Source organism: Ilyonectria robusta, assembly GCF_021365365.1.
Source record: "Ilyonectria robusta strain PMI_751 chromosome Unknown BGZ61scaffold_16, whole genome shotgun sequence".
NCBI lineage: Eukaryota > Fungi > Ascomycota > Sordariomycetes > Hypocreales > Nectriaceae > Ilyonectria > Ilyonectria robusta.
In genome coordinates, this window is record NW_025764450.1 from 495,616 (window position 1) to 516,571 (window position 20,956).

Genomic DNA, 20,956 nt, shown 5'->3' on the forward strand with positions numbered 1-20,956 from the left:
AGATTTTGGCTGGTTATTAATTGCCGCTGTCTGCTTTGCGTTCTCGAGAGTAGACACGAGTGACATATGTTGGGACAGCTGATCTCTCAGATCATTTATACTCTGGAGGAAGTATCAGGAGTTTGGAGAGAGATGTGAATTCCACGATTGCTAGGCCAGTTTTGGCAATCCTCGGCTCGGGAAGCGGGCAGAGATGGTGATACACTACCGACAACGTGGCAAACCTGTGGAGCGATTTATAAATGCTGATGATGCCATTGGGTAGCATCACTTGCGGGGTATGGGGTAGGTCTCTGAATGGAGGCCATGGGGCAGCGGCTGGGCTTCTGAGAGGTTCGGAAGCCACCACGGATGGCGGGTTTCTCCCCGAAAGATGGGATACTTCATGACTCGTAAGCACTTGTCAGCGGGGATCGTCACAATGGCCCCTAATCGGTCCTAGTGTAAACTGAGCTCCGTCAATCCGTCGTCCGCAGGAGATGCTCAGTGCCCGTTGACTAGTTGCATCCCTCGTTGGTCACAGGTGAAAGATCCAATCCCGGATTGTCATAGTGAATCCCAGACTCGGCATATCCCAGTCCATGTGAAGATAAATCTTGAGACCCAGTGAATATAGAAACGTTGAATCACGGACTAACGGAGGAAATACCCCTGTCACCTCCTCCCCTCCCCACGGGGTAAGGTGGGTCAGATTCGTGAGAACGATGCCCCATTGTCCAGCGCCACGCTCAAAAAGCTGTGAAGATTGGTATCGGGTATCGGGAGGGGCAAATCATCGGCTCCGAGTCCCCGACAGAGATGTGGAAGGATTATGTGTCGGATCCCGGCTGTAAGGCGTCGGGTCACATCCTACCAGATGTGTTTGGTGACGATGAAGGAGCCGGTGGCGACTAACCGCATACAGTTCGTTCAGTCGATGTCACTGGTGAGATCTGTCTCCCTGGCGTATGGGGTACCGGTTACCGGCTCAGGGTAGGACGGAATCAATCCATGGGCGTTCCCTACCGTTTGTCTCGGCTGACGCAGGGGAAGTCCATCGAGGATCGACCCAAAGAGGCTTCTGCCTTCAGATGTAAAGCTTCCTCACGCATTATGAATGGGACACCAACATTCTCCATGTTCAGTTTGGTCCACAGGAGGCGATGTAAGTGTATGTCGACCCATTGTGATAATTACAGTGCGCTGGCAGTGTTTGGACCATACCAATGTATTTGGCATCGTCATCGAATCAGCCTGTCAAATTGCTGGCACATCGAATTGACCCGCTCCAATCTGATCTCAAGGCAAGATGCCAATGGTCGTGCGACATGGCGGCTGCTCTCCCTCACGTATGCTTGAGTCTCATGGCTTCCATTAAATAAATGAACCTGCAAATGAGTTCAATCAATACATGCTAACCAAATGCTCCCACTACCCCGCAAGACCAGGTCTATCCACTGGAGCGCTTTTACTGTGGTTAATAATGTAACCTTGACGCAAAGGCTGTGCTTGCGACTTTAAATTAACACCCAAAACGGCTCGAAGGCCGTCTAATGCACCCAAGAACTCTTCTAGAAAAACCACGCAGTCACCAGCTTAGGCAATCGTGTCCAAAATGGTCTGTCGAAAGTCTATAATACAATCTGCGCATCCTGCCGCTCCTATCATCATTGTTGCAGGCCTGCGGCACAGCTCATTGCAGCGGCAACATAGCACAAGCACGTGGGAATGGTTCGGAATGCTTGCGATCATGCGGGGTATTAGGCCTATGACCGATCCGGGCGGTTCAAGCTCCGGGGGCTTTCAGTCGTATCATGCTGATCACTCGATTGTGGATCTGTTTTCGGTCTCGAAGAAAGAGTTTATTGGAGCGGTTGCAAGGCACCATCGGCTAATTGAGAACATCCCCGTACTTCGCACCTCGTAATATTCAATCCCTGGCCTTAAAGTGCCGTTCCCTCTAGGACTACTTCGCTTGCGAGTTTCTGTGAGAGCTCAATTGTACCGGAAAGTTGAAGATTGAATTGGTTCATATTCGACAGAATGCGCAATGTTTCCAAGACTAGGTTGCATTTTACCGATGAAAAAGACCCATTGCGGGACTACTTCGGCTTGAAAACCCCCATGTGATGAAGTCATGTATATCTCTCATGGCCAGAGGGTGTGGGGTAACGAACTAGTCAGGGTATCAAGACGCAATAAGAAATTCAATATGATCTTCATTCAATACCCTCGTGACGTATTTTCGGTGAATAAACTCTCTTCGGCTGGAGAGTCGTATTGCTCCACCCGAAATCCAGTTTGCCGCAGGCTGAATATGAGGGGAGACTGGGGTATTCTCCACGAATCACCCTCTCTCTGGGTATTGTTTGTTTTCCTATAAATAATGATAATGTCTTACCCCGGAGTTTAGTGATTCTCTTTAACCCTACTTCCCTGGTATTCCTCGATCTTTCTGCCACCATAAACATGGCGAACTATGCGTGGCTCCTAGTTGCGCTTCACGCCTTTGTGGCTGATGCAGCTACGAAGCGGTCCCCAACTCCACCCATGGGATGGAATAGTTATAATAAATATAGCTGTTCACCCACCGAGGATATCATCAAGGATAACGCACAAGGGCTTATTGACCTCGGCCTGGCTGATCTCGGCTATCTTTCCGTCACCACAGATTGTGGATGGCCCGCAAAGGACCGGGACTCTGAAGGTAGGATGCAATGGAATAAAGATTTATTCCCCTCCGGAGGCAAGGCTCTTGGCGATTTCATTCATGGGCTTGGTCTGAAATTTGGTCTTTACTCTGGCGCTGGATACCTTCAATGCGGCTCCACCGACTTGCCAGCATCTCTTGGTGAGTAAAACCACGCCTGGGAATTGAACACCTCTAATTATTGGTATAGGCTATGAAGAGATCGACGCAGAATCCTTTGCTGAGTGGGGAGGTGACACCCTAAAGTGAGTATCTGGAATACGTGCATCGAGTACCTCAACTAACGAACAAGGTACGACAATTGCTATTCCACTTCAAGCACCGTGATGGTCGACTCCGACTCTGCCGAAGCGCAGTCGCCAGCTCGTTTTCAGAAGATGGCAGCGTCCTTGGACCAAGTGGATCGAGACATAGCATATTACATCTGCCAGTGGGGCATTGGATATGACGTTGGCGAATGGTAATGCCGTCTCCTGTCCTCGAAGAATTCTACTAACGTTTTAGGGCCTCTGCTATTGGAAACTCTTGGAGAATTAGCAACGATATCTACGGAGCCTGGCGTAGTATCTGGCGTATTACCAACGAAGCCCTTCGATATTACAAGGTCACAACAGTCGGGGCGTTCCCTGACTTGGATATGCTTCTGTGAGTGATACCATGGTACATACAGAACTAATGCTAATCAAACGCTTAGCGTTGGTCTCGGTGCACTATCTTATGAAGAGGAACGTTTCCACTTTGGCATGTGGGCAATTCATAAGTCTCCTTTGATTCTTGGTGCTGTGATGCACAGTGGAAACATCCCCGCCGAATCTTTCAAGACTTTGTCCAACAAGGAAGTCATTGCAATCAACCAGGACTCACTTGCCAAGCAAGCAGAGCTGATTCTTCGCTCTACGGAAGAGGAATGGGATCTCTGGGCAGGCGAGCTGTCGGGATCACGTATGGTTGTCGGCATTTCCAACTGGAGAAACAATTCGCAGACTGTCGAAGTTGACCTGGGTCTTCTCGGGGTGGCGAAAGCTAATGCCAGGGATCCTTGGGCCGGCAGCGACATTGGATCTGTGTCTGGTGTGAAGACTGTCAATTTGGCTGCACACGAGATGAGGCTGTGGGTTTTGTCCAACATCCAGAGCACCACGCCTCCTCAGTCTGCGGGATACTACTCCGCTGTTGGTGCGACTCTCAAAGGTTCCGCCGCCCTCTCAAAGTGTAGCAGCAGTGAATGTCTACCCACGAACCAAAAGGTTGTTAACCTTGGATCTGGCGCGAGCGCGACCTTCAACTCGGTCAAGGCCACTGGCAGCGGTACAAAGCTTGTTGCAGTGGACTACATCAACTACGAGTATGCCTTCACTACAGCCTGGGGCTGGGGCTCCAACACTCGAAACATGACAATTTCCGTTAATGGAGGGGCCGCAAAGAGGTGGGCGTTCCCAGTTTCTGGCGGCGACTGGTACGAGACTGGACGGATGACAATTGAGGTGGACGGCTTTGTGGATGGAAAGGCGAATAGTCTTACATTTGTTGTTCATACCGGAGATCAGTGGGCTCCAGACCTGGTCGGACTGGAGATTTTTGAATAAGTTGCTTTGAAGACTGATCTAGACTCTACGCAGCGGAAGTTGAGCGTGTTACATATTGGGATGTCCTCTCTAAAGCTGCACTGATGATGAAGAATGATCTAATCTCTCCAAGATCTCTGCAAACCGCCGGATATACGATGATATTCTCTCGCTACTGTCTGAAGCCGTACTGTCACCATCGTTACTGTCCAACAAGGTCGCTGCAACTTTTCGAATTTGTATTACCGGTATATTGTCAGTAAAACATTTGTGTAAAAAGGAATTGTGGCAAAGGATGTCTTACAAGTGAATATCAGTTTCGTTCTAACGTCTGTGGCAGCGTGGAGTCTAATATTTCCAAAAGACTTTGGGAGATTGATTCCCGAAGAATCCATTGGTCAGTTTGTACTTGGAATATTCTCAGTCATTGAAGTAGTGGTAGGGCCACCTGGAGTATCCTTTGATGCCGTTGGCGCCATTCCTTCTAGCTTAGTCGCCAGTTGAGAGTTTAACATATTCTCAATCAGAGTGCTCTGTCGGTATATGCAGGTGGTAAAGCATTGTTCGTACTACACCGAAGTATTGAGATTCCAACTGCTGGAATTTGGCATCTGGCGATGGAGGGAATCTGGGTTCATTTGGCGGAGATTTAAGATTCCGGCTGAACCTAGCCGAAAGAACACAAATACAGTGCCAATTGCAAACATAGTATCTCGCGCAGGCGCCGAAACGATCCAGGTATACATCCCACCATCTCATGTTGCTCAGTTGGAGCAACCGGTGAAAACCTTGGCTAGATTCGCAAAATTCAAGCTCGAGCTAAGAGGCGAATAATTGCTGAAACTGTATTTAGCAAAGAGACTTCTTTTTATTAGAGTAAGAATCCGTGCAAGTAGAAGGTTGTTATATATCGTTAAAAAGTATTAGTTGCTACTAGTTTCAATTCTAAGAGTATTATTAGAAGAATATCTCTTAATATCTATTAGAAGTTTACTATTAACCTATAAAAATATTACTACTAGAAAAAAAAAGTTAAATAAAAAATTATAATATTAATAAAAGATAAATTTTAAAAAAATTCTTTAAAATAAAGCTATTAATTTTAAAACTTAATTTTAATTTCTCTAAGTTTATTTTACTATAATAAAAAGATTCTCTTCTTATTTACAGCTATATTTTCTTTTTATTCTTAAAAAACTCTAGCTAATAATTAACTAACTTAAGTATTCTTAACTACTACTAACACTCTTTTTATAAAATTCATTTTTTATCTTATGATATTACAGTTTTATAAAAATAATTCTTATTTAAGAATATTAAACAAAAAGAAATGCACACCGTAACTGCAGATTGTATTAAAGTAAAAGTAGTTAAAGAGCTATACTAGGGTAGGTTATGCCGCAATCCTTCAAAATACCTCATTACAAACAGCAGTTCACAATGCAAGTAGACGGGCCCAACGAAGGTTATTGAACTGTTTTGCTTTGGTTTTACAATACTGGGATTCGAATCTCGAATCTCAGGAATGCGGTTCAGGGCTTTGGTGATGCCCCGTATCACCTCTTACCGAACCGGCCAACCGCATCATGTGGTGTGCACTCGTATGATGACGGTTTTTAATATGACATATATTCAACACGCAGGGGAAAGACTTAGCTGCCGAGTTCCATTGTCACCTTGAAACGATGAAATTGTCGTGAATCAAATGATTTAGACTAGCTAAGCGATAAAACCTTTGAATCTGGACTGAGGATTGTGTTATTGTGGTCACGAACAAATTGAGCTTCGGCCAACCAAACGCGCCAGATAGTAGCAGCACTTCCTCTGGCAGTGACATGAAATAGAGTAGACCTTAATTACTCGTTTTAGGTCTCATTTGAAGTACTTGTCCATTGCTGATAACAGTCCTCTCTTTTCTCAGCCCACGTCAGCGGAGCAGCTTGCCTTCATTGCCGTCTCTCGACTACAGGTCTGCTATTTCATCGACTGAAGGAGCAGTAGTACAACTAACTCTCTCGAATGAAGTATCTCAAGAGAGGGGAGTCGTACCGACTTTTCCCTCGGGGTCAGGGTTCAAACTGGCAGCTGCCTCTAGAATCTCCACGATTCTTGAGTGTCCATTTCGAGCAGCCACTGACAGTGCCGTGAAATATTTCTTATCCCTCGCGTCAATGTCGAGACCCTTCACCCGTACCAAAAGCTTCACAATTTCCACATATCCTCGCCTAACAGCCCACAGCAGAGGTGTCTCACCGCGTCGATCCCGTGCGTTGGCATCTACACCCACTGTCTTGAGCAGTAATCGTACAGTGTCTACATGTCCGTTCTTCACAGCCCACAAGAGCGCCGTGCGGCCTTTTCGGTCTTTTGAGTTCTCCTTAGCACGCCCAGTCGCGAGCAGAATCTCTGCAACGGCCAGGTGGTTGGTTTCAGCAGCGCGTGAGAGTGGTGTGCGCTGGAACCCATCTTTCAATCCAGGATTCGCGCCCTCTTCCGCGAGTAATAACTTCATAATGTCGTCTCTACCGTACTGCGCAGCTGTCGATACAGCTGTTTGGCCGTGTTTCTCTTGCCACGAATTGACGTCGAATTCTTTCGACTCGATTAATAGCTTAGCCCGGCTCACATTGCCTTCCTCGATCGCCCATATGAGGGGCGTCTGTCCTTCTTGATACTCAAATTCCTGCTCATGGGCTGATTGATTGGACTCTTCATCGTTCCCCAGCGAGTTGATACCATGAAAAAGTTCTTTCACTACACCAGGATGGCCGTTCGCTAAAGCAACGAAAATTGGGTATCCGAACCGTCCTCCTTTGCAGTTGAACTTTGGATCCAGACGAAGATGTGTCCGTACGAGTACTGTTAAATTGTACTCTGCGAGAACGTACAGTAGAGGAGGGGGGTTGTCTTGATTCCTCCCAAAAAGGTTTCTGATCATCCCCCAGTTTTCAAAGTTCTCTTGCGAGAACTTTTTCAAGAAGCAATCTTGTGGTATCGTATATGCGGCAGCATTGGCGTGGTGGAGAATGTAATGGTTTGCGTATTGAAGGAATGGAAACCTACGCCCTGGCTTTTGCCCCGAAATTTGCATCCGTTTCCCAAATGTATCTTCCAAAGTGTTGACTGTGAGGTAGTTGTAGCAACACTCCTTCAGTTGATTATGGCTGAAGGGCTCGAAATTTAGCGCATGTTCGGGCCATACCTCTTTGACACCCCCGTGTGCGATGAGAAAGTCTCGTACTGACTCGTGGATGAACTGGACCGTTTCGGGCTTCGATCTAGTAACCAGAGCAAGGCCTTTGGAGCTGCTTGTCACATACCGCTGCATGGAATCTTCCGAGATAAGTTCGCGATCCCATTCACCCAAGTTTTCTGGCGCTGGAGCCAATCCAGCGGCAAGTGCGAAGTAAAACTCCTGAACAGTAAGGGGCCGCTTTGCAAAGAGAAGCCATTGAATGCAAAGGAGTAAGTCGTCCATGTATTCGTCGTCCCGAGTCATCATACCTTTGAATAAGTCGCTCAGTTTTGAAGGTAACTCCTGCAGTCTTTTCTGGACCGCGAAAATTCGGCCGCGACGGTATTCTTTGTTGAGAATCTTGACGACAAGAACAACCCACATGAAGATACCTTCTGCCTTCCGGAGTATTTCGCGCTTGATCTCCTCAGCGTTTTCTCCAGACCCAGTGTCGAGTTCGGATTGTACATATTTCTCGATGTCCTTTATATGACCCTGTTGGTCGTCCAGTGAAAGCTTCAGGCCAAACGAAATATCTGCAAAGGGATAGTGGCGACTAGAGAAACAAACAGAGAATATTGAATCTTTGTCCGCAGCCAATTTTCCCCAGTGCAAAAAGTCACTGATCATCTTTCGAACATCATCTTCTTCGCTTTCGTCAAGTGCATCAATGAAACAAATCAAACGGTGGTGCCCAAGGTTTGTAACAGCAGTCTCAAAGAGCTCCCGCAGCTCCTTAAGCGACCAAGGAGACTGTGATCTCTTTCCCCAAGACCCCTGTTTCATTAGGAGCCCCTGCAGTTCCGGTCGTCCTTTTAGAAGCTGGAATAGTATAGACCGGTACATGCCAGTCGTTGATTTCTCCAAGTCAACTCCTCTGGCATTGAAGAAGAAGGAAGTGACAGTAGTATCGGGATCAGCATCGCTCTTTGCGTTTGCAAAAGCGTACTTGATCAACGTTGATTTGCCGGCTCCTGGCTTCCCATTTATCCACAAGCCACGGTCTTCATTGGCATTTTCAAGACTGAGCCAGTCTTTGTAGCCTTGGTGGTCGAGGAGCCATTTGCAGGTACTCTCATGGGCTTCGTCGATTGTCTCTTGGCGGGAGTCGATTTCCTCGAATTCCAATGAATCCATGAAACTGCTGACGCCACTCTGCAATGAGACTGGTTCTACAAAAGTATTAGCTGGATCAGATACTCATAGATTTCGAGCCTTACCTTTCCCACGCCAACCGTCATCAATCGGATCACTTTCATCCTGAGGCGTTGGGATTAGGGACAGTAGCTCCTTCGCGTACGCTGCAGCCGTTGCGGCGGCGTAATTCTGCCAAGCTTTGTTTTTATGTGAATCTGAGTAGTCACATATTCCACGGATGACTAGAGACGGGAAGCTATGCATGATTCCCGCCGCCTCCATTTCAAAGCATAGAATGCTGTGTTGTCTTGCTAGCTCGTCTCTGGTTCGACCATGCTTCATAACCTGATTGGCTGATGCAATCCGTCCGTAATGAATTTTAGGGCGAGTATCAGCTCGATTTAGTCTATTTAACACCTTAGACTGATCACATTCCTCGCAGTTCTTAATCGACCGATCATGATCGTATGAACTGTCGAACAAGCGGTCTTTGTGACGGGGATAAGCATACATAGCCATATCCGCAGAGTTTCCGATCATCTGAGAAACAAGAGAGGATGTGTTGTTGGAAGTCTGCTCCGGTTTCCCGCTGGTCTTGGAAGTAGCCGTCAAAAGATGCGGTGGGGGCTTAATAAAATCTCCGGTTCGCTGGAAATGACCATCTTCGACCGTCTTCCCAAGGTCGTACTGCAAGATATCGGAGCTTACCACGACATCGCCAAGGCGAATATCAATCTGACCAGGTACCCCTCCGCCAACTCCCACTAAGAGCCGGATGTGAAGGCGAGAAAAGCTTCGATTCATATTGGTCGCTACGATTGCGGCACTGTTTGTCCCATAATTCCCCAATGGCAGACACGCCATCACAATATTATGGGAGCCACTGCTCCCTAGAATATACTCGTTTTCGTCATTTGGATCGGTCGGGAGGGGTTCGTGAATATCATCCAGAATAGCCTGTGCCGCCGTAAATTCGAGAGGGAGCGCCGAGATCCACCCAACACGATAGGCTTCGGGTGTGAGCTTCTTCCGGACACTACTCTGTCTGTGAGAGATCGCCGGCATTGCTTTTTTAGTTGGGGTGTCGGCTTCAAGCACTCGGTGGGCTGTGTTGTAACGCAACGTAGTCTAGTCTAGACTCTCCGTTGAAACATGGCGCAGTTTATTAGCAAAGCGGCGTGCGTGTTTCTCGTCCTGGTCCCTCAGAATTTCACGTGATACCTACAAATCTCAGTCACGTAGCCCAGTACATGTAATAACGAGGATACGTTTGATTAGTAGGCATGCAGGCGAACTTTTAGGGGCCAAATACGCTACTAAGGGGGCCTCAAAAGCGGCTCCCGTCTGACTCGTTTCTCCTAGACGGGGACCGTTGATTAGGAAAAGCGTGGGAAAATAATTTGAGATACATGACCGTACACGTTAAAGAGCATACAGACCAATGTACCATTGAATTCATTCGGTCAATATGTTTCTTTAGGTCAACATCCATGTATGTACCCATGTCAATCATTATAAGCGAGTGGCTTATTTCCTCGTACAATCTACTGCGAAGGAGGAACGAGTCAGACGGGGCCGCTTTTGAGGCCCCCTTCGTATTGCAATTGAAGCTCGAATGATAGCGTTATTACTGCTTTGTATTTGTCAGGAGATATGGACTACAAATACACTACCGGCAAGAGGATTAATCGTTCCCTTTTGCCGTAGCGACATTGCGACAATATTACTTCGTTGTGTGCCATTGATCCATCCCGCAAGATCGTTCACGATTGATTCTCAAAATGGGACGTCATAATGCAGCCCAGCAGCCCTTTGTCGATTTGACTACGTCATGAATGCAGAAAGCGTATTGGCAAGAACAGGCTCGAACCCGACAATACTCTTCGCAGCAAAGGTGCTTGCCCACAGCTTTCGCTTCGGATTTGTCCCTGGTCTTGGTGAGAGTCCGATGGACACCAGCACCAACGTCATAAAAGCCTTCTTTCATAAAAATGGCACCATGACCGTACATTTAGTTGGGCGCCCGCAGGTCAAGGGTGAAGATATAGTTCGGGGCAATTCGGACGTGCGAATCGAGGACAATGGAAACCGAAACACTTCCGGGTCAGAGCCTAATAAGAGCAGAGGGCCAAACCGCCTGCCGCAAAACCAAAGCTTCGGTAATCCTTCTTGCTTAGACAATAAGGATCAATCTGAGCACTTCACCTTTGAAAGCATTTGGACACCACGCTTTATTGGAGGTTCGAATCCAGAGGCCAGACTCTTTGACGAAACCACTACGCCGAAAGTCGCCGAACACGCAACTAGAGACGAAGTAGGTTTATGGATTCAGCCTCGGTCCCGCAGCAACTGTACCCTCTCTGCCGATGGCTGCTCTCCAACATATTCGCTCGAGAGCAAATTTGAGGAGCTTATTTCAACAGTCTCCAACCTCATCTCCGAAGAAGAAACCATCACGGTTCCTTCGGATATCCATTTTGCTGACGTCCATCCTATCACGCCACTCCTGAACGAGAAAGAACGCCAAAAATTCTTTAGAGTCTAAAACATTTCACCTGCTCTGGTCCATGTCCTCTGTCTCGTTGCCGCCAAAGCCCATACGGTCCGGGCTCACCTCCGTCACTTAGTGGCCAACTGTATTCCTCTATCGTCTTATCCTTTTCCGACTCGTTAAATGTCAAGAAAATCGCACTAGTCCGGGTCTTAGTCACTTCTTTCTCGCCACGGCCACCCTGGCCCACCGATTAAAAGTATTAAAGCATTGCTTTCGCCCATAGCGGCGGGATTTCAGCAACTCTCTGCGTGCAATCATTTCATTCTCTTCCTATCGCCGTGTACGCCGCCTCTTTCGTATCACCCATCTATTGCCAGCAATTGCGTTATAGTCGCGACCAAGAGGGCGCACGTAAGGACTTCAAAACTGCCCGTAGCATACTTCAGTCATTGTGAGTCAATTGGGCGGCGGCGCCTGACGCCACGGCGTCGTTGGCGCAAGGATCTCAGTACAGTTGGGAAAATTGCACAGCTGCGATCTTCTTCACATTCACGGCTTAGTGGATGGGGAGCTAGCTCGGACTATCTCAAGGGATTCGATCATTTTGGAGGTATGGATGATATTTCTTAAGTGTATCTTAATGCTAAAGATCTCATAAACTTTGAGAGCTTTTCTTTGCTTGAGTTTGACCCACAATGAGCGTGTCTTGGGATGCTCGTATTGCAAGTCGTACCAATCGCGCAGCGAGTCTAGATAGGAAATCACCGACTTGTCGCTGTCTTAGAGTCCGGAGCATGGCTAACCTATCTTAAAAGAGTAATCGCCGGTGGTAGAAGGTGAGCAAGAGTGGGCTAATCAGATTCAGCTTGTCGCGGGGGATAGGCCAGTGATCGGCCTGGGACATGGATTCAGATCCTCCAGGGCGCAGCGCTTATTATCAGCATGTCAGCAACATCTTCTGCCTAAAGCGCTCCTCAGATCACGCAAGATATTTCCTGCTTTCTATCAAGGGATTAATACACTGGCAGGTACGGTGTTCCATCAAAATACATCTCCCGCCTGGCATCATCGGATTGGTACGGTCGACAACTATCGAGAAACATCGAGAAACATCGACATGATGTTTCGGCGACTGAGCGCCCTGTACGCGACGGCGTCTCTCTGTCTCGCTGCCACCGCCGCCGTTGTACCGCCGTCAGATCAGAAACCCATCGTGACGCCAGATGAGCTGCCCGAAAACGCTCCCGACCATGTCGTCGTTGTTGACAATAGTGCTGCAGCAGCCAAGATAATGCTGTTTCCCGCCTCCCGAACGTATCCGGACGACCTGAAGGACATGGGCAAAACACTGCCGGGCTGTTCAGAGGAGGACGACGTTGAGGTGATCCACCTCGACACAGACGTGTGCTTGTCGGGCGAGTACTACATGCGGGATAATGTCAAGGTCCTCGAATCGCCAAGCTGCGCGAATAGCTCCCGCCCAACCTTCATGTTCTACCAGAGCAGAGGCTGTACTGGTTCACTCCGCCATACGATGCAGAACATCGACGAGCTGACAGGAAGCTGCCTCTGGTCTGAAGAAGCCATCTCCGTCCCGTCATACTACTGGTCGCTGATATACCGATGCGACGACGAAGTTGATGGCGCTGCTCACCACCAGGACGCCAATCCGGCCGTCCTCTACCAGAACGTCGCTGGTGCGCCAGGCAGCGTGCGATACCACCACGGGACCACGACTCCCTGCCATGACGAATTTGCAAATATAAGACCCGCAACCGAACTCGAGCCCGGTGACTGCCGTTGGCCTTGGAGTCCCTGGAGCTTGGAGTCCATTGAGATCGTCTCCCCCGCCGTTTGCAACAACGGCACTCGAGCGCAAGTCATACTATATGAAGACATTGGAAAACCTGGGTTGGACTACATGTGTAACGGGGGAGATATTACACTGGAAAATTCAATCCTGGACGTTGATGATTGGATGCTTGACACCTGCATCAATATGTCTCGGGTGAAGCGCCAAAACGGTGGCTTTAGCAAGGCTCTGGGAGTCATGTTCAACTGCGATGGGATGCGCATTAAGGGGCAGCAGCAAGAACAAAAGGAGGCAATCTCCGAGACGTCGATCCCGCGAGGACCTAGGACATCACACAACGAGTGCCCAACCTTAGCTGGTCACTGGCAGTGGAAGGATCCTGTTCGCCCCAAAACATTCATTTATCCCCAGCCAATGGCTTGCATGACACTCCCGCAGGGTCACCATCTTCGCATTCACGAACAGCCGACTTGTCCTGATGGCACCGAAGGTCGGCTCGCTACATGGCAGGAGCCTGGTTGTGCGGGCTGGCCAAAGACGATCCAAGGCGTCGATACCCTGAACTGCGAGAGGAGCTGGAATTTGCGATCTGAGACGAGCTACATGATTTGGTGCGGCCCCGAGGGGTTGACAGCCGAAGAGCGGAATCTCAAGGGCGAGGATGACAGGGCCGTTGTTTCGAGAGATGAGTGTCCCCGGGTGAACATGGAGCCGGGTTGGGTAGTCGCGGGTCGTGATCACGGAGCCACAATCCGGCGTATGGATGCGGACCAAGATTGCATCAACGTTTGGAAAGATGATCAGCTCAAGGTGTACGCGAACGCCAAGTGCCCAAGCGGGAAGGATGCCAAGTTGGTCAAGTACAGTGACTCTCGTTGTGGTTGGGAATCGGCTGAGACCGTCGATGTAGCGAGCCTGATCGATACCTGCACACAGGTTTGCGAAGGAGTGGGCCGCAATAGTTGCGGCATCAAGTTCTCGTGTGATGATCAGTGAAAGGTATCGATAGAACTGGTATTTCGTGGTGGCCCAGCGTGATTTGTTTATGGTATTGAAGGCGGGGATCTGATAGCCTAATCTTGGAAAGAATGTTAGCTAGAGGCCTTGCTCTGATATTCAGCATTAGTTGAATGATTTAATGTGATTATGCTTTGCGCTTTAGAATCAGGCGCAACCAAGTGATGGTTTAGGGTAAAGTTGCCAAAACCAGCGGCAGTTTGCTGTAATGAGGAAAAGAAAGGGGGGCCGGAATCGCTTGAATGAAAGCCTAGCACTCGACATCCAGTAAGATTCTAGAACGAGTATACAGGGACGCTTATGTTACATTTGCTTTCTTATCTTGCCATGTGCTTATTTTTAAGCTTCATGCTCGGTGTCATCAGGCTTACCACGAAGGACTGGGATTACACCCCGTCTCCAGCCAAGCTAGGAATAAGGAATATCAATTGCAATACTGCCGACATAATTAGGAAATAAAATAAACCGTCACTAGCAAACAAGCAAAGCATGCAATACGATGGAGTCATACATACCGACCTCGGGTCGGCAAGAGAATGCGACAGGTGGGTCCCTGAAGGGCTCGAATAGTAGCTAGCGCTTCCGATGTCCTGCGGCGTTGCGGTTCGCAATTAGTCTGAAGGGGAAAGTATGGCATAATAAAGGGCGGTTAGCTCATTTAGCTGCAGCCGTGAGCCTCATTTGTCAGATGCTAGTCTCATCGCCATGTGCTCAGCTTCTGACAATACCCCTTGTTGTAGAGTATGTCTCCCCAGGCCTGCCAAGGATCAGAGCACAGTAAGCCACCGACAAGCAGGAAGAAAGTGATGAGGGCAAAAAAACCAAACTGCATCACAAGGACCTTGTATAAGATCCTTCGATCCTTACACATCTACGATTCCGGCCCTCGTGCAACTCCGCGCATTGAATAAACAATGACCAAGCCCCGTGGGGGTAGTTGATCTCAAATCTCGCCATGTCCAGCCACCATGGGGCCTTCACCCTGGCAAGGAATTTGGCGGAAAAATCTTAGCTTGCTAGAAAAGGCTGGTCCAGGTGGCATTCCAAAAGAAACGGCAGCAGGGGTATTGCAGGGAGGTTGTGCAATAAAGCCAGGGATCCCGAGTGCTCAACAAAGTCGCATCACGGTACTACGTAGTACGTGGCGGCACCCAGATCTAGAGCGCCGCAATTTATGGACAATCATCCGGCTGGTTCGCAAGCATTCCCTGTCCGAGGTGGAGTTGTCCTCCAAGCGATTAAAACATCGAGTCAGGCGCACGAGGACAGACCGCTACAGCAGCATATGACGCACCCACTCGCCGCGTCTCGGGGTTGTATTGTCTTCAGATTTCTCCATTAGTCATGGCATATTGGCCACTCCGTTGTAGCAGTGTAGCAGCGGTGCCTTCATCCTGCTCAGGTCATGACCGGAGTTGGAATCGGACGGATCCGAGTCATTTGACAGACCCACGTGGATATCGCGCGCTCCGGCAGTCCCCTACTTATCTTGCTATCGGCGACGTTACATCATGGCCCACTGCGGATGCAGGCAACGGCTTTTATCAACGCAAGAGCCGCACTAGGCACGCATATTTTCCACTGCCGGTGCGACGTCAAGTACCGTTGTCGGCCAATGGCGCGTCTCGGACGACAATTGTCCAGGAGACGTTCGAGTTGACGATTGTGGTTTTCCAGGCTTCAGTCTTGTAATTGCTGAACAGGATGGCTATCAACTGTCTGCGGCTGCAAAAACCTTACTGCCATCTTCTTCAGGGACTTGTCAGGTTCATACCGGCGTCTCCACTAGCGATATTCAACAAAATACGGGCAAACTCTTCCCCCCCGAGTTTGCCCCCCGAGGAGATCTACGGTCACGGCTTCCTGTGACCAGAAGAATCCTTCTTCCGGTTTCAACTCGTCATATTGCGCTATTTTAACCTGGTCCGTGAGAGAAGTTTGCTCCACGGCTGATCCTGCGCTGGCTGGTCAGCGCTGCCGTGACGGAGGCCATCCCCACATAGTCCAAATAGCCCGAGAAACCACCGTGCCGTGTAGCCGGCTCACGGCGCGCTCTCGTACGGGGGTGCCAGAATCATCACGGAGATAGCCACCGGACTTCCAGGCCCGCGTCGACAGCCAACAAGAGCCGTCGCGTATTTGCCTCACTTGCTGGTTAAGCCCACCGGTGCTATTGGCGCGTCACGCCCCCGGCCAGAGGACATGGCCTCAACGGTCCCATGGGGCTCCGCATAACTCATGTCCGGAGAGAGCGGACGCAGAGTGCGGAGCAGAACCTTATATGAGCATCCCCGCGACCTCTGGATGCCGTCCAGGACGCCAGCTTTACCTCTCTTCTCTTCTCTGGGAAACCGCCAAAAAAACCACCGGAGCAATGGAGACCGCCAAGTATCTCGGAGTCAGCGGCGCCGCCCTGAGCAGACTGCAGCTCGCGCTGATTGTCGCCCCTGCCTTTACGCTCTTCGGCTACAACCAGGCCGGCATCGGTGGCCTTCTGAGCGAGGAGGATTGGGTCAAGACGTTCCCCGAGATCGACGTCGTCAACGCCGTGGGAGCTGAGAAGAGCAGAAAGTCGACGCTCCAAGGCTTCGTTGTTGCGACCTTTGTCATTGGCGCCCTCATCGGCTCCCTGTCGTGTTCCTACACTGGCGACAAGTTCGGCCGCCGCAATGTCATCTTCTTCGCGGCCATCTGCTCGCTGATCGGCGAGACTATCGAGGCTTCCTCTTTCAGCCTTGCCCAGTTCATCGTCGGCAGAGTCATCATCGGTCTCGGTGTTGGCCAGCTCAGCTCCATCGTCCCCGTCTGGATGAGTGAGACATCCGCCGCCGCAAACCGTGGTCGTCACGTCGTCTTGACCGGACTGTTCATGTGCCTGGGCTACACCCTCGAGTCATGGATTGACCTGGCCTTCTTCGAGTTCAAGCACGGCCCCGTTACGTGGCGCCCTCCCGTCGCCCTCGGCATCGTTTTCTCCATTATCGTCATGGCCTCTGTCTACGCTCTCCCCGAAAGTCCCCGTTGGCTCGTTCTCAAGAGCCACTCGGAGGAGGCTCGCCACGTCATCTCCGCCCTCCGAGGACTTCCTGGAGACTCGCTGGAGGTTCAGGCTGAGCTTGCCGGAATCGAGCACTCCCTCGAGGAGACAAGCAAGGGTGGAGCTAAGCTGCGTGATATGCTCAAGATGGGCGATGACAAGCTTCTCTATCGCTTCTGTCTCTGCATCCTTTTGCAATTCTTCCAGCAAATGTCTGGCAGCAACCTAGTCAGCGTTTACGCCACCGTCCTTTTCCAGAACAACCTTGGCATGAGCAGTGAGATGTCCCGTATCCTCTCTGGAGGTGCCCTGACCTGGAAGTTCTTGTCCTCTTTCCTGGCATTCTTCACCATTGATCGCTTCGGACGTCGAGCTGTATTCATCATCAGCGGTGTCGGCATGTCTGCTTGCATGGCTGCTCTTGCCATTACCACCTCGTTTGGTCCCGACAACAGGGCTGCTATGATTGCTGCTGGCTGCTTCATCTACCTTTACAACACCTGGGTTCCCATTGGTTTCCTCGGTGCCAACTTCCTGTACTGCACAGAGGTCGCGCCTATTCGCCTCCGAATGGCCATGTCTTCTATCTCGACAGCTAACCACTGGCTTTGGTATGTGAACCAAACCCCTCTTCCAACGAGTATAGTACTAATGCGTCTCATAGGAACTTTGTTGTTGTCATGGTCACTCCTGTGGCAATCGAAAACATTGGCTGGAGATATTACATTGTTTTCAGTGTTATTGCGGCTTGTATTCCCCTCTCGGTGTACTTCCTTTTCCCTGAGACCATGGGCCGGAACTTGGAGGAGATTGAGATGATGTTCAAGGACTCTCCATCGGTGTGGGGCACTGTCAGGTTCGCAAAGAACCGACCCATCGCGATGCCTCAAGAGTTCCTTGCCAAGGACAAGGCCGCCCACCTGGAGGGTCCCCTGGAGTCTGACGACTGAAGCTAAAATTACGAAGAAGTGAAACGGCCAAAAATCAACGGCGTTTGAAGCATTTATGTCATGTTATGGGCCCATGGGGTATTTCAGAAGCATTAGCGGTATCAAAATTTACAATACTGGTTAGCCTTGATGACTTATTAGTGTCCCTCCCGCGAATAGTGCAACTCAATCCCCTTCACCTTGGCGCATTCGATGACTTTATAGTATGCTGGAATGTTGTAGGGATTGAAACCTTGGCCGATTCTAAGCAAGCTATGATCGCGCATATAATCACGCCATACCAAAATTACCAGCCATCGGCTGCGGGGGCTGCAGTGTAGAGTGGGATGCAAGGGGGATGGATCAATACCTTTTGCATCTTACTGTATGTCAAGAAAGGTGCAGCTGATTCTAACGTAAGAGATTAGCCAAACTTGGCGCCCATCATAGCGTCCTGGGTTCTAGAGCCCATATTAAACAATGTTCTACCTCTCAAATGACCTTCTCGAATTATTCTTTGTCATGCAGTGCCAACTTCGCCAGGTCCAGACACTTTTTTATGAGCTTGGCGTTTTCTGCATTGGGAAAATCGGCTCCACCTTCCCTCCCAGGTTCGGTTCGAGCTTCCCTCCCAGTTCATCTCGCGATAGCTTCAACCCAGAAGCTCGCGAGCGAATTGTGGCTGTTCAATGTCGACGAATGCAATGTGCGGTAAAGCGCCTTCCGTATTTTGGCATTAGTCTTATCAGCCAAGACATGGTTGAACCTGGATATAAAGAGGGCTATCATCCTACCTCAACACCACGATCCTGTTCCTTTCCCACCTCCAAGTCATTCTTACCTTTACGTTCCGTCATCATTCATTCCCTCCTGGGGCAGCATACTGAGCAGTCAGAATGAACACTTCAACATCACTCAGCTTGGTGGAGGCTACCGTCGCCCAGTTGAGGCAGGCTCTTGATGCCCAAGCCCTGACCAGCGTGGAGTTGGTCTCACTTTATCTGCACCGCATCGGAAAGTACGATTGCCGCGGCCCGTCTCTCAACGCGATCTGCGTTCTCAACCCATACGTATTCGAAGAAGCGCAAGCATCCGATGACTATCGCGCGTCGGGCCGTTCGCCTCGGCCTCTCGAAGGCATTCCCTATACCGTCAAGGATAGCTTCAGTGTCAAGGGCCTGACAGTCGCAGCAGGCTCGCCAGCCTTTGCCAACCTTGTGGCTTCATCTGACGCCGCCATTGTTGAATCTCTTCGAAATGCGGGAGCAATCCTTCTCGGAAAGACAAACATGCCTCCGATGGCAGATGGAGGCCCTCAAAGGGGGCTTTACGGGAGAGCCGAAAGCCCATACAACTCCGTGTACGGAACCACCGCCTATGCATCAGGGTCTTCCAACGGCAGTGGAACCTCGACTACGACCAGTTTCGCCGCATTTGGCTTTGGTGGAGAGACGGTCACATCCGGCAGATCCCCTGCATCGAACAATGCTCTAATAGGCTACTCCCCTTCACGAGGTGTCATCCCCGGTCGAGGTCAATGGCCTCTCTACCCAATGTGCGATGTCATCGTCCCTCATACACGGTCGATGAGAGACTTGTTTGAGGTTCTCAACGTCATCGTGGCTGACGATAAGAATGCCGTACCAGGCCTGGACTTCTGGCGTAATCAGCCCTTTACTCCGGTTCCCAAATGTTCCGAGGTGCGCCCTACCAACTACCACAGCCTTGAGGATCGCACCTCTCTGCAAGGGAAGCGCATCGCAGTTCCTAAGTGTTATCTTGGCGTTCAGGGAGCGCAGCCAGCTACAGTTTGCACAGACTCGGTGCTGGAACTCTGGAACCAAGCCCGGGTCGACCTCGAATCCCTCGGAGCGACTGTGGTAGAAACAGATTTCCCCCTCATGGAGCAGTATGCGAAAAAGGACTTCCCTGGACAGAGCTCCAATGTGCCTGGCATATCCAGTGAATGGGTCAGCTTGGAACGCTGCGAGATGATCGCCTTGGCCTGGGACGACTTCCTACGTGCTAACGGTGACGAACAATACCCCAACTTGCTCGCTGCCGACCCAGACCGAATCCACCCTCTGGTCGCTCCAATGGACGATCCATCACTACATTCCGAGGCCCAGAACCAAGTCCGGTATTCGGACATGTTTGAGGCTGTGCGACTCCGCAAAAACGACATATACACTCTCCCCGGATGTGAGCAGGCGGTTAACGCCCTCGAAGATATGCGAAAACAGCTCTACGAGGATTGGATGGACAACAACGGTTTTGACATGATGGTGTTTCCTACAAACGGAGATGTTCCCTATGCTGACGCCGATGAGAACCGCGAGTCGATGCTTCACGCCCTCCAGGAAGGAATCAAGTATTCCAACGGCGGTCGAGCACTCAAGCACCTTGGCGTTCCTTGCATAACTGTTCCAATGGGTACCATGAAGGACAAAAAGATTCCAGTTGGGCTCAACTTCTGCTCCAAAGCCTGGGAAGACGAGAACTTGCTCCGGTGGGCCTTTGCGTACGAAGCAGGCTCGCAGAAACGAACGATACCCCCGCTCACTCCGGCCCTACCCTCCGATCAAATCCTCTTCACCGATCCTCAACCATTCGCCTCAAGAAAATCCGCCCCATTCCTAGAGATTGAGAACAACAGCTATGAAAGAGAGCAGTCCGCCGATGACGAAATCCGCATCGTATCAGCGTCGGGCAGCGTGGGAGTTGCCGATTCGGCAATCCAACTGACTACCGTCATAGCTTTTGTGAATGGTGATCCATTTGAGGGTATTACGGTGAAGGATGGCAAATGGTCATTCCAGGGCCGCCTACAGCGACCGAAAAGGATGGAAAGGTTTCCCACATTGACCACAGTACCAAAGGATCAGTTTATGGTGGTTATTGTAGCAAAGGCCTCCAATGGGAGGTCTGCGGCCAAGCTGTTGATGATTGACTAGAGCTGGATGCGTCCTTGGCAATGCGAGATACGTTGAGAATTATAAACCAAACTTCAAACAAATGACCAAATATCGACCCATCTAGA

The 20,956-nt window shown here is 50.0% G+C and overlaps 8 protein-coding genes across 8 annotated transcripts; 7 read left to right on the top strand and 1 right to left on the bottom strand.

Annotated features, from left to right (window-relative positions):
* Positions 1-351: 351 nt before the first annotated feature.
* On the top strand, positions 352-1,338 carry BGZ61DRAFT_480614 (uncharacterized protein; the record flags this gene model as incomplete). The annotated part of the gene is made up of 5 exons (XM_046249213.1): positions 352-392; positions 617-677; positions 721-829; positions 905-1,144; positions 1,190-1,338. The coding sequence occupies 5 exons, from the start codon at positions 352-354 to the stop codon at positions 1,336-1,338; spliced, it is 600 nt and encodes a 199-aa protein (XP_046101501.1).
* A 1,110-nt stretch (positions 1,339-2,448) lies between these two features.
* Positions 2,449-4,361, top strand: BGZ61DRAFT_424838 (glycoside hydrolase superfamily; the record flags this gene model as incomplete). The annotated part of the gene is made up of 5 exons (XM_046243615.1): positions 2,449-2,830; positions 2,880-2,934; positions 2,982-3,149; positions 3,194-3,334; positions 3,384-4,361. The coding sequence occupies 5 exons, from the start codon at positions 2,449-2,451 to the stop codon at positions 4,273-4,275; spliced, it is 1,638 nt and encodes a 545-aa protein (XP_046101502.1). The 3' UTR covers positions 4,276-4,361.
* A 1,922-nt stretch (positions 4,362-6,283) lies between these two features.
* Positions 6,284-9,691, bottom strand: BGZ61DRAFT_550384 (uncharacterized protein; the record flags this gene model as incomplete). The annotated part of the gene is made up of 3 exons (XM_046255461.1): positions 6,284-8,688; positions 8,743-9,021; positions 9,100-9,691. The coding sequence occupies 3 exons, from the start codon at positions 9,689-9,691 to the stop codon at positions 6,284-6,286; spliced, it is 3,276 nt and encodes a 1,091-aa protein (XP_046101503.1).
* A 766-nt stretch (positions 9,692-10,457) lies between these two features.
* BGZ61DRAFT_550385 (uncharacterized protein) lies at positions 10,458-11,325 on the top strand (the record flags this gene model as incomplete). The annotated part of the gene is made up of 1 exon (XM_046255462.1): positions 10,458-11,325. One exon carries the CDS (start codon positions 10,458-10,460, stop codon positions 11,169-11,171), a length of 714 nt encoding a protein of 237 aa, XP_046101504.1. The 3' UTR covers positions 11,172-11,325.
* Positions 11,326-12,237: 912 nt separating this feature from the next.
* BGZ61DRAFT_535016 (uncharacterized protein) lies at positions 12,238-13,929 on the top strand (the record flags this gene model as incomplete). The annotated part of the gene is made up of 1 exon (XM_046254223.1): positions 12,238-13,929. One exon carries the CDS (start codon positions 12,238-12,240, stop codon positions 13,927-13,929), a length of 1,692 nt encoding a protein of 563 aa, XP_046101505.1.
* Positions 13,930-14,918: 989 nt separating this feature from the next.
* BGZ61DRAFT_519898 (uncharacterized protein) lies at positions 14,919-15,956 on the top strand (the record flags this gene model as incomplete). Its single annotated transcript, XM_046252422.1, has 2 exons — positions 14,919-15,087; positions 15,353-15,956. The coding sequence occupies 2 exons, from the start codon at positions 14,919-14,921 to the stop codon at positions 15,640-15,642; spliced, it is 459 nt and encodes a 152-aa protein (XP_046101506.1). The 3' UTR covers positions 15,643-15,956.
* Positions 15,957-16,324: 368 nt separating this feature from the next.
* Positions 16,325-17,937, top strand: BGZ61DRAFT_535017 (general substrate transporter; the record flags this gene model as incomplete). The annotated part of the gene is made up of 2 exons (XM_046254224.1): positions 16,325-17,598; positions 17,652-17,937. 2 exons carry the CDS (start codon positions 16,325-16,327, stop codon positions 17,935-17,937), a joined length of 1,560 nt encoding a protein of 519 aa, XP_046101507.1.
* Positions 17,938-19,319: 1,382 nt separating this feature from the next.
* Positions 19,320-20,917, top strand: BGZ61DRAFT_456103 (amidase signature domain-containing protein). Its single transcript, XM_046246461.1, has one exon. The coding sequence runs from the start codon at positions 19,470-19,472 to the stop codon at positions 20,868-20,870; it is 1,401 nt and encodes a 466-aa protein (XP_046101508.1). The 5' UTR covers positions 19,320-19,469; the 3' UTR covers positions 20,871-20,917.
* Positions 20,918-20,956: the final 39 nt, after the last annotated feature.

Bases quoted from the DNA above. Each gene is read 5' to 3' on its own strand.
- BGZ61DRAFT_456103 (XM_046246461.1), top strand. From the start codon at position 19,470: ATGTGCGATGTCATCGTCCCTCATACACGGTCGATGAGAGACTTGTTT.